A 12,322-nucleotide genomic window follows, 5' to 3' on the forward strand; every position below is an offset into this window, starting at 1 on the left:
AACAAACACGGCATTGTGAAAAACCAGTTCATTGAACTTTTACACATATTCATGTTGGTTGAGAAACAAGCAGAAATGCGATCCGTGATTTGATTGACTTTATTTGTAAGGCACCAGAAGTCCTTCCTTACTGCAGAACATTTCATATTATTTATAGTAAATGTTTGTTGCACTTTTTTTTTTTTTTTTTTTTTTTTAAAGTTTCTTTCATCGTTTGTTTAAATGAAGCTATGATTTCAGACACAAAACATTTTTTTTTTTTTTTTTTTTGCCAAAGTACACACTTTCAGGTTTTACATTATACACAAAATAAGTATTTAAAAAAAGACTTTTACAAAGCTCAAAATGCTTACAATGCTTCACGCTATGAGGAGGAAAACGTTGGGAAGAGGGGATGTGGCATGGGAATAAAGGGCATAAAGGAGAATGGGGCAGGAAAAGAGAGCGGGTGGGGTTCAGAAAAGAGAGACGGGAGCCAAGGGGTGAAAGGTCAACGTACTGCGTACGCCCCCCCCCCCCCACCCCCACCCAGTGTCACATCAGTTTTGTAACACAATTAGTACAAGAATCATCCAGGACAAACAAGAGAAGATGCAGCCATATACACATAAAGCTTTCTATGTAGAACTGTATACAGAGGCCAGTGCCTCCAACTACTTGAACAAATACATAGAATTTCATTTGTATGTTTATAACATCAGCTCTGCAATTCTCTTCCGAGTTCATATCGATTAATATCCAAAAATGAAGAAAAACGTGAAAAATAACAAGTGAATGTTTGGATCAAACAATTTTTTAACAAAAAAAAAAAAAAAGTCTATTAGAAAGAAATCGAACTCGGTTCCCCTGCAGACATGCATTGATGAGTGTTTGTCGTGTGTGTGTGTCGCTTTGTCTCCGCGTTCTGCATATCACTACAACAAGTACAGTTTGTAGCTGGATGCATACAGCGTGCGGCGAGATGGGAGGACGACGCGCTGCGAGCTTAACCGACAAGCAGGAGGGTCTGAATACACGTATTCACATACATACACAACAGTGGGAGATCGAATGAGCCATCCCGACAACGGGTTTTTTTTTTTCACCTGAATTTTAAGAGCATGAAGAAAATCTCCCTATACGCAGTGAATTCATCAGTTAAAAGTATCAAACTTGTACAGGAAGCGGTCGTTTATGCAGCAAACGTCTCAAAGCTGCTTTGACCATAAAATTTGCTCCGTTACTCACAGAAGTGGCCGTTTGCAAAATAAAACACGGATTTCACACTGAACCCAACTGAAATGAGTGAAGCCAAAAGAAAGTTGTGTTTTTCCGTCTCTGTGTATGAAACACACGCGTCGCTTCGCATTAAAACTCTGACACGGACCTCGGCTGAAACGAGAGGCGTTTGAGAAATACCGTCCTCTCTTGAACTTTGCACTCCGACACTGCTCGAGGTCTGATCAGTGCAGAGGACAACTTTTGCTGGAGATTTATGCTAAATATTCTCAAGAGTAAGTGTAAGCTGCTGCAGCAGTTCAATTGCATCTCAACATTTAATGGGGGCCATTATGGCTGATTTAACTGATCTATCAAAGAGCCCCCCTCCCCCGGTATGCCCACAGTCCACACGCACACACAGGGATTATTACAATATGTCGCCTGATTAGACCTCTACTTGAGACAGCAGGGGGATGTACAAACTACACTTCAGTGACATCTGCTTTTCCCTTCTGTTGGTGGTGTTGGGACTTCTGCTGCATTTGACGGATGCAAATACAATTGAAATGCAACGTTCATGCTGCATTAGGAATGCCTGTGAACTCCCTTATAGATTCACATAAACACTGAACACAGGAAGAACAAGGCTTTGCTTGGACAAATGAAGGTCATTAGGAGATTTCAAAATCTCATATCACATCAGAACGGCCTGTCGGCAGACAGGACACCATTGTCAAACAGGATGCAGGCTTTTCAGTCATTGGGAGAAAAAAACGTTTTTTCATCCAGGTGACCCCCGTCACTGACCCACCACGATCCCTATGAATGCAAGGGAGTTGTGTCGGCACCGGGTTTTCTTTTTTTCAGGATAGAAAATGCTGCTAAAATCGCAGGCACGAGCACTAAAGAATATTTTCTGTCAATTCACCTTTAATCAGACTGGAGGTTTAATCTGACAACATCCGTATGAGTGCGTGACACCTTTCAGGCTGAGGGGAGACTATATTGATTTAATTAGTTGGTTTTTTTTTTTATTCCAACATCTGTGACATCTGCTTGTGCTTCATTTGTGTGACTTTCAATATTCATGTGTTCTAGAGCTTTCATGCTGTGGTATGGATGCCTGTACAAAAGGATGCTCAGAATACAAATGGCCAAAAAACTGGTTTTTTTTTCTTTTAGTACAGGGACAGATTGTACTGCAAAGTGAACCATTTGAAGATCAAAAAAATAAACCAGAGAACCGCTTCTCAAAAAATCGACTGCAAGAGTGACCAGAAATTAGCTTCACCAGTCGAGTGTCCGTGTTTGGAATTTAATTTTCTCACTCGGAGTGACAATATGTATCTATGGCATTCCTTTGATTCCGATCCTTGTTTTGCACAAGCATGAACCCAGCAAGGAGGATTCAAAGACACACGCTGCCCTCTGCTGTCAAACGTACAACATGCACGCCGTCCCGGCCTGTGCTCTAATGTTACCGCACAATGAAGGAAGAACTTGGCAGTATGTGGAATCGAAGTGGCATCAACTGTCTTGGTTGCACATTGTGCGTCCTAAGTTCTGTTCAAAGATGTTTTCAGTTACGGTGTCTGGTGGATTCATCCCACGTGTCTCAGGCGGTCCGGTCACGATTGTGGGTGGAAGGAGATTTCTTATTTCTGGTTTTGTTATTCAGTCAATGAATACTGAGTGACGTCTGCTATAAGAAGGTGCCTTTTTCTTTTTCCATCCAAAATCGAGGATTCCAAAACAAAGCGTAGTTTATCGACTGAAGAAGTCTTCCCATTACGATGATTCTACTCTGAAAGCAGAGGTATTTGACGAGGACATAAGTGTAACTTTTAAGACATTTCTGTCTGTTCGGGGCATGAGGGCGCTCTCCAAACATCTGTCTGATCTGAAACAATCAACGGATCAATCTCACAGCTCACCTTCAGCTCAAAATGAGCGCATGCAGTCTTAAACGACATAAAGTATCAACACTTCTGATCTGAGAAACTTTTCCTTGGAGAAGTTTCTTGAAAAAAGAACTCCCATGTTGTGTCTGACAAGTCTCGCAGCTTGCCGACGAATCCCTGTGTTCAACAGTTTGCCTGGTTTAACACCTACAGGATGGTGTTTTCAGTCTTACAGATCAGCCCAGGAAAACAATGACCTGTGTAGAACAAAGGCAAGAGGACAGGGGGGACTTGAAGAAGAAGTAGCATGTTGAGGAAGAGAAAAAAAAAAAACAACCCAAAAAAAACGGACTTTACAGCAGTAAGAACCGAGAGGAGACTGAGAAACAGGAAGGCATTAAGGAACAGATATAGAAAGAAGGAGGCAAAAAGATGGAGCCTAATCTCATAGAAGAAAGAGACAGTGTTTGAAGAAAAGACACCAGATACATTGGAGGGAGACAGTCTTGCAGAAATAAAAAATAAAAGGTGGAGGTTAAACCAACTCCAGCAGGTAAATCTGAAAAGATCATGTGGCAAGCGCTAAGACTCTCCCAGCAATGGGACTGGCAAGAGATCTGAAGCTGGAGCTGCGATGATGGGACTCGAGTCCATTTCGTGTAAGGTCAGAAGAAGGGAGGCCAGGGGAGGATCTCGGGTGTGGGGGGATTCAGCTTCCTGGATAAAAACAGAGCTGAAGGGGGACACCATCTAATCGGACTTGTCTCCGTCCTCCTCGCGGTGGCTGTCGACGCCGTCACGAGACGCCTTCTCCTCCTTGGCCAGCTGGGCTTGGGAAGCCAGAAGGGAGGAGAGGGAGAAAAGGCCGGAGGAGGTGGTGACGGGGAGGGTAGGCTGGCTCAGGCCCAGCGGCAGGGGGGTCATGGGCAGGGCCAGGCCCTGGAGCTGGGACAGCTGGTGAGCCTGAAGCTGCTGCTGCATGGAAGACAATAGGGACACAACTTAGGCACAGCAGGATGGATCAAGAACATAAATCACTGCAAAACAATCTACAAAGCATAGAGCCATTATAAATCACATTATGTTTAATACATAACCCCCGAGGCTCAGCGCTAATAGTTTAGACACAATAGATTAGAAAGAGCACACATATCATAGCCAAAATATGTGCTCAGTAAGAGATGGAAAATCTGCAGTACACATAACTTATTCATAATAGATGGAATTTCAAATGCATAAAAATATGAAACGCCAAGAAAACAAGATCGGGAAAGGAGAAAGAACAGCGCACGATGAAAAATATATAAGATACAACACAGACATGGTCAAAATGAAAGAAAAGTATACAATGGTATGCACAGGCACTTTATTTTAATATAAAGAAATGCAATTTGTTACTGTCAAGTCTGGGCTTCCTCATCACTCCCTGCTGTATACACATTCGACATGATGACACGTCAGTGGGTTGATTTTAGTTTCGGTCCTGACTGGCTTCTCATGAACAGAGTTTAGCAGCTGCGCCCACTAAGTCAACAACTCTGCTCAACCTTCAGCACTGTGACTTCACCCACCCAATTAACCAAACTGCATGGACACCTGTGGGAGCCGAGCAGGTTCCTGCTCCGCACACAGATATTCACACACCGGGTGTGAGGCAACAGACACAAACACCGAAGCAAAGCCATTCGGTGCATCATGCATCACGGTGATGGAGTGGATGGGTTCGCTCAGACCACAGCCTTAGTAAAATGACTGAGTGGCTAAGCCATCGAACCTCAGGCTGATAATGATGAAGTGAAGCTGGCGAGCAGCTAGAAAGGATTGCAGCTAAGTGACTAAAGCCTGATGTGTAATGATCCACTACTTCTGCACGCTAATCCCACTGATCGGCACACAACCGTGGCAGCGTACGCGAGGGTGGAGGGTGTCATTGATGAGATGATACCACTTTAATTAACAAACAAAAGACAGTTGAGGAGGCAAAACCAAATGAATTATGAAGGAGAGGAGTCAGAGGAACTAGTGTCTGAATGAGATCAAAATGTTGTCGGGATTTTCTCTCTTTAGAATTAAACTCCACATTTAAGAGAAAAATTGGTTTAAAAACACTGAAGCCAATGATTATGTATAGGCAAGTATCCAAAATACACCTTGCAAGTAAGAAGATACCAAGTTAAACAACTGGTACAAGAAGGAGTATTTGTTTCCTTGACCAATATGAGAGTCTGGGGTTGTTAGGTAGTTTCTTGGTTGGGAGACATTGTTCGGAAAGGAGGACTGTAACGTTACTTTCAGACCAAAGGATGTGAACAGTCAGCACACTGGATATTTCAGAAACAAGCAGTGCATGCCAAGAATTTGAAGTGGGGAAAAAAAAAAAAAGCGGGGGAAAAAAGAGCAAGTTTTAAAAAAAATGGGCCCAAAGCAACAAATTGTGACAACATACTCAACCTTGCATTAATTTTGACAGTCATTTCTTTATATCCTGACTTTACTGCTTTATTGAAGCGTGATAGTAGATCAATCTATAAAATGGTCTGTTTGGAAGTTAATGGTAATGTGCTGCAAGGGATCACATGTTCATCAAGTCATTTATTCTCTTGTTTATTATAAAGATTTATGCAAATGACATGTTATTTAACATTTGTGAACTCAATCACCTGGATTTATGTTTTCTAATGTCTACTCATTTGTAAATAAGTAAATTGGTCCCATTGTTTGAGTTATATTGTTCCTCTTATGTTTAAGGTACAAGTTTAATTTTACGAGTTATAACAAAGCTTGTGATCACATGTACCATTTTCTCATAATGACCCAATAAATAAGGACCATTAAAGAAAACAATAGAATTGATCACACTGATCAATATTTGCACTTTTCAAGCCATGTTAAAAACCCTTGTGGGTGACTCAGGGCTGGAACATCGTACCCTTATGATAGAGTTCATCTCTGGAGGGGTGACCTGCTTGGCCCTCTCTATGGCTGCCAGAACCTGCTGCTGGTGCTGGAGATGATGATGGGGAGTGGGGGAGAGAGGGAGAGAGAGAGAGAGAGAGGGAGAGAGAGAGGGGGGAGTGAAAGCAATAATGGAGAGACAGAAACAAGGTGAGGAGAGTTTTGTATAGGGGGAGAGAGGTGGAGAGGTTAGATCAATATCAATAGTCCCAACGGAGACCCAACAATCCTCTCTGGTGATGCACCTCCCCCACTGGCCATTTAGCTAGTCATTCAGTCATATGGGCACGCACGCACACACGCACGCACGCACGCACTCACGCACGCATGCACATGGATGAATAGTGGGTTGGTGTGCTGTAATGGGTGGAGGTCAACCCCTCGTGGGCAGATAAGAGCAGGGCTTATCTGAATCACACAACCATTTATTACACTGACACACAAACAACATGTGTAGAGGAAAAGCAAAAGGGGAGGGATGGGCTGAAGATGCAGAGAAGGGAGGGAGGGATGAATGGATAGAGGGAAGCAGCAGAAGCAAATGGGAGGTAGAAAAAAGGGAGTGGGAGGAAAGAAAGCCGCAAAGAAGGGAGTTACTGAGTATGACAATGGAGGCTCCGGGTGGGGGCGGGGTGAAAGTGAAAGTGAGGTGGAGAGGAAAGACAGGAAGCGAGTGATGATGAATGATGGCAGGAGAGAGGAGGGATGCTGAGCGAGGGGGTCAAAGGGGAGGGGAGGTAATGAGGCGGGAACGAGGGTGATCTCATTCCAGGATGTAAGGAATAGTGCTGAGGGTCGGAGGGTCTGTGTGTGTGTGTGTGTGTGTGTGTGTGTGTGTGTGTGTGTGTGTGTGTGTGTGTGTGTGTGTGTGTGTGTGTGTGTGTGTGTGTGTGTGTGTGTGTGCTTACCTCTTGAGACAGGTAGGGGAGGACTTGTGCACAGATCCCATTCAATCTCTTCACTATCTCAGCCTGTGGAAGATAAGTTAATTAGTTATGAGCTCACTATTACTGTCACTATCAGCAGTCCAGTGTTTCCCGGTAGTTTCCGACTTCTCCGTCATTTCAGTAGTCTGTCTCGGCTTTAACGTTAAAATATGAACTATTTGTAGATTATTTTACTTCGCCCAAATTACCTTCAAAAATGTGGGAAAGCAGGTTTTTTTTGGGGGGGGACGTTGCTGAAACAAGAATAAACACAATCTGGCAGAACGTTTTGTGCATGAGCGCCTCAGAAAACAAACACCACAGTGTGCGTGTTCATCATAATGAGGTAATATGTCATCCAATGCAGCACAGTTGCTCACTGATGTGTTCTTAAAACTCTGACACAGTCTTTGCGAGCAACCAAACCAAAACATGCCCGGACAAATACACTTGCAACCTGAAGCCAAACGCATGTGGGGAGCAGAGTCATGGTGGCCGTCACAATTAAACTACAATACTGCACAAATTTGGTAATTGTGCAGTATTTCACAAAACATTTCACGATCAGCTACTGTCTCTGTTATTTTGCCAAGTTCGTTGCTTGTACTTAATACTTTTTCTCAGAAAGTGTTGGATGCAACAAAACATGTGTGACACACAAGCACGCAGGCACTGGATTCTGTCAAACAACAGGAATATAATCTGTAGTCTTCCAAACATCTCACCTCGAAAACTGGACATTGAGATCCTGTTACAATTTCATACATTTCACCAAAAAGTAAAAAAAAAAAAAGAAATCACATTTTTCCCACTCAGCCACCCACAGACAGGAACATGAAGCGAATGCATGATCCACCAAATATACAGGTGTTTCCCCCCCCAGGCTTCATGATTAACCCTTTCCTCTAGAAGTGCACTGATCACGATTGAATAGCTTGTGCTCTTCAACATGCTGCACACTTTAGCTCATTGGATTTTTTTTTTTTTTTTTTTTTTTGAGTTGACATATCAAAACACTGCAGGTGTAAATAATAACATAAAATATTTTCATTTCATTCAGCGGGTTCTGTTATTGTTCATGCTGGTTCGCTGCAGTGTGTCACTGGAGCACTTGATTATGGCCGAGGCATTAGTAATGTGATTTAGTAACACCTGTGCTTTCCCTGTAATGACATGTGAAAAAGCCCTGCTGGCAACTGTAGTGTTAATTCAACAATTAAATTTTTTTACAACGATGTACCAGTTTTGTTTTTTTTGTTTGTTTTTTAAAATCAGGTGAGTACCTCCTGAATAAGGTAAAACAATTTTGGCAGCAATACAAGAGAAACAATCTTAGAGTCCAGGCTGAGTCTGAGCATTTCAGTCGTTTCCTTTTTTTTTTGTTTGTTATTCCTTGGTCTTTAAAGTCTGCATTCAAGTAGTACTCTGGAATCAGTTTTTATTGTTTAATTGTTAAACTATTGTTCAAAATTGTTTTAACACAACGACATTGGCCCTGCCAGCAAAACACTACACTGTCATTCATTCATTCATTTTCTTCCGCTTATCCGTTTCCGGGTCGCGGGGGTGACAGTCTGAGCACTGTCACCCAGATCACATCGCACCATTTAAGAACCTTCCTGCAGGTGGTGAGCCCACGGGAAGGTGGCGCCCGGCGTGGGACACAAACCCACTACCCTGAGATTGTGAGTCTCATGCTCTACCAACTGAGCTAGCCGGGGAGGACACTACACTGTACACTGAATAAAGTTTAAGTCAACAAATGGAAAAAGGCAAATCCCGTCAGAGGATAAACTGTTTTTTCTCCGCTATTCTGTGTGAATTTTCAAAATAGGTGTCAACAAAAAAATAAAAAAAATAACGAGAGCTTGGCCAATGCCATCCCAATATTTAAAGACACCTGTGCATAAATACATGGAGTTAACCATCTACCGAGTGTCCGTGGGAGTCTGTGATGCAGAAGAATATTCTGTATCAGGCTTTGGGCACATAGGCTTGTTAATAAGATCAATTTATTGGTGGTTCTCATCATTTCTTGGGTTGTACTGACAAGGACAAATGCAGAATCTCACCAGCCTTATCCTTTAAACCCCCATTAAATGTGAAATTGTCATTCAGTGATTCAACCCACACTCTCATCAGTATGGGAAACATCTGCTGTAACCTTCGCAAACTTGTGGGTGGGTCTCTCTCTCTCCCTCCCTCCCTCCCTCCTTGTACTTAATACTCTTTCTCAGAAAGCGTTGAACACACACACACACACACACACACACACACACACACACACACACACACACACACACACACACACACACACACACACACACACACACACACACACACACACACACACACACACACACACACACACACACACACACACACACACACACACACACACACACACACACACACACACACACACACACACACACACACTTTCTCACATATGGGTCTATTATCACATTTGGTTGGTAATCATCCAATCCGTCTGAGATATGCAAAGCAGCAGTAATTGTGTTAGAGCTTAATTCATGGCGCAATGAGGAGAGAGGCCCTCCTAACAGTCATTAGGCATGCAGAGCACAGTCCCCCATCAAGCGCTTCAGTCCTATCTGCTCATCATTACACGTACAATCTCCGTGACATCTCTAAAACGTCTCTCTAAAATGTCTCTGTGGTACTCGCTCAGCGCTAACTATAGCTTCTCCCTTTTGCAGTGGCCTTTATTTGGTCCACCTCATTCTCTTCCAACACATCCTCTGTATGTCCTTTTATCTCTTCATTCTATCGTTTTCTCTTCTCTGTCACAGATTTTGAATGCAGTTTTCTCTCTCGTGTCTCACTTTTACCAGGCTATTTCTAGGATTCCTGAAGCACTGCTGCAGTAGGTGTTCAATGACGGAAGCATGATGTGTGTGTGTTAAAAAAAAAAACATACATATGATAAAACCGAGTCTGGAGACTGAGCCATGGCGTGAAAAATTCGGTAGAGACTGAATATGAAAATGTTGGGAATAAGTATGCTGCTTTTTGTCAGTTAAATCATTTTAGATTTTGAGTTTTCAAATGAAAAGGCAAACACAGACCCCCCCCCACCCCATCCCGGAAAGAAAAATGTGCGAGCCGATTTAACATATCTTTAAAATAGCAAAAAACAAAAAAAACAAACACATACTATGCACTGTGATGTGTGCAGATGACACCGTGATCTCTATACCAAACCAATAATCCAACTATTGGTCTCCAAAGTCCCTGATTGGACCAAAATACACCTGAGAACTGTGATGTTACGAGCCATCATGACCTCGCAGATCATCTGAATCAAACCTACTTTTTGTCATCAGAGCTACAATGAAACAGTTAGAAACTGCTTTTAGTTTCAATGTGCAATATTTAGAAGACACTCGTTGAAATTTGTTGAAGTATGGCTCCAACTAAGTTCTTGTCTGCATGCTTCTATTCAAGTTGAAAGGGATGTAAATGCAAATGCTTCGGTTGCATTGTAGAAGGGTGCTATATAAATTAAATGCCTAGGAAAGGGCTTTGCAGTGGGAGTATGGAGAACATTGAGGTGAACCTGGAGAAGTGAAAGTTTGCATTAGCAAGGAGGCAAATGAAGGTGAGCAGGAGTACAACAATGTATATGTGTGAATTTGAATCGGTCCAGTGAAACAGGGAGGACGAAGAGAGACGTAGCAAAGATTTAGGCATTTTTGTGTAAAAGAGAGATGAAGCCAGGTGGACTGGATGTAGACAAGGAGGTCGGAAGTGATCGGTAATAGAAGCGTCTCAGCTAAGATAATAAATTTAACCGTGTTGTCTATGGCTTAATGGAAATGACAATAACCAAAGACAGAAGGCTGAACTGGAGGTGACAGAGGTGAGGATTGGAAATGGGTACATTAGAGGGAAAGCTCCTGTTGAAGGGCTTTGTGGGAAAGTGAAAGGGACACGATTGAGGTGGATTGATCAAGAATGAACCGTGAGGAATTCATGGGCGCAGTGCGGGAGGACCTGCAAAGGACTGGTGTGAATGAGGAGGACACAGGAGAATGTAGGATGATTCACCGCAATCAGGTACATTCCAAGAGAAGATTATTATAAATGCTTCTTTTGTTTTGGCAATTCACACCTTAACTCAAAAATAATCAAGATGTCATCCTGTACAACAAAGTCAGTCAGCAAAATCATGACAGAAAAAGCCATAAAAGACGGGGACATTTAGTATAATTGGCAGGGACCTTTCTGACGACTGAACAATCCATTAGAGGACATTTCAAATCACTGCTTTTGCTTATTCAAAAGGGTGTTCCACTGTCTGAAAGGTAGTTCAGAGGTATTCTCTGTTTCATCTTATAGCTTCACGTCCTCCAACACAGTTAAATATGTCTGGATTTACCTTTACTGTTGAATATGTCTCCTCACCAAGACAAAACAGAAAGATATGGAGAGAGAAGAGACAAAAGGAAAGAGTGAACAGACAGAATGGAAAGGCATTTTTTTGAATTGAGTAGGACAGAGTGATCAAGAGGGAGCAATTGAATGTGTGAGAGTGCGAAAGAGAAAGAACGAGGGAAATAGAACGCAGAGGTGGAAGAGGAGGAGGGAAGAGGAGAGACTGGCTCTGCACAATAGACCTAGACATGAATGCTCCTCGACACTCGTTTCCACACATCCCCTTCAATTTCAACTCTCTAATGGAAGTAGTGATTCTCCGCACCCACTCACACTGTGCACAAAGAAAATGCACACATGCGCACACGATAACAAGAGCAGCCGTGCACGGTGACACACAACCAGTTATAAACATGAACCAATCACACAAATATATGAGCATATGTACTAATGAACACGCACCAATAGCTTGAGCTGGCAGGCTCAACCCACACACATATTTTTTAATATTCTTTATATATATATGTATGTATATATAATATTAAAAGTGAATGAGTAAATGTAGGACACACACACACACACACACACACACACACACACACACACACACACACACACACACACACACACACACACACACACACACACACACACACACACACACACACACACACACACACACACACACACACACACACACACACACACACACACACACACACACACGTGAGTTTCATCCCTGTGAGATAAAGGGAAAAGGTGTGATAAAGTGAACAAATAAAGCTCACCGTGTGCTCCGTGTGTGCGTCTGCAAGTTTGTGTGTGTGTGTGTCTGGCGTGCATCACTGTGCCTGCTGTCTGCCTCCATCGAGTGTGTGTGGGCAGATATATGCGAAGGCCTTTAAATCATGGGAGTTAGGTGTGTGCGCGCGTCTGCGTGTA

General features: G+C 42.8%; 1 protein-coding gene across 4 annotated transcripts in view; it reads right to left on the bottom strand.

The window, feature by feature from the left end:
• Positions 1 to 270: 270 nt before the first annotated feature.
• The window catches only part of tle5 (TLE family member 5, transcriptional modulator), a 44,459-nt gene continuing 32,407 nt past the window's right edge, over positions 271 to 12,322 (bottom strand). Inside the window, exons 5-7 of one of the 4 annotated variants that reach the window (XM_080472857.1) lie at positions 6,965 to 7,027; positions 6,031 to 6,105; positions 271 to 4,073 (exon numbers count right to left, since the gene is read on the bottom strand). In XM_080472857.1, the coding sequence (XP_080328983.1) occupies positions 3,852 to 4,073; positions 6,031 to 6,105; positions 6,965 to 7,027 (360 nt within the window). In that variant the 3' untranslated portion in view covers positions 271 to 3,851. Of the gene's footprint in view, positions 4,077 to 6,030; positions 6,106 to 6,964; positions 7,028 to 12,322 lie in introns of all 4 variants that reach the window. The other 3 variants (XM_080472856.1, XM_080472859.1, XM_080472858.1) reach the window with 3 other exon arrangements.

This window comes from Lipophrys pholis (genome assembly GCF_963383615.2).
Source record: "Lipophrys pholis genome assembly, chromosome: 10".
Lineage (NCBI taxonomy): Eukaryota > Metazoa > Chordata > Actinopteri > Blenniiformes > Blenniidae > Lipophrys > Lipophrys pholis.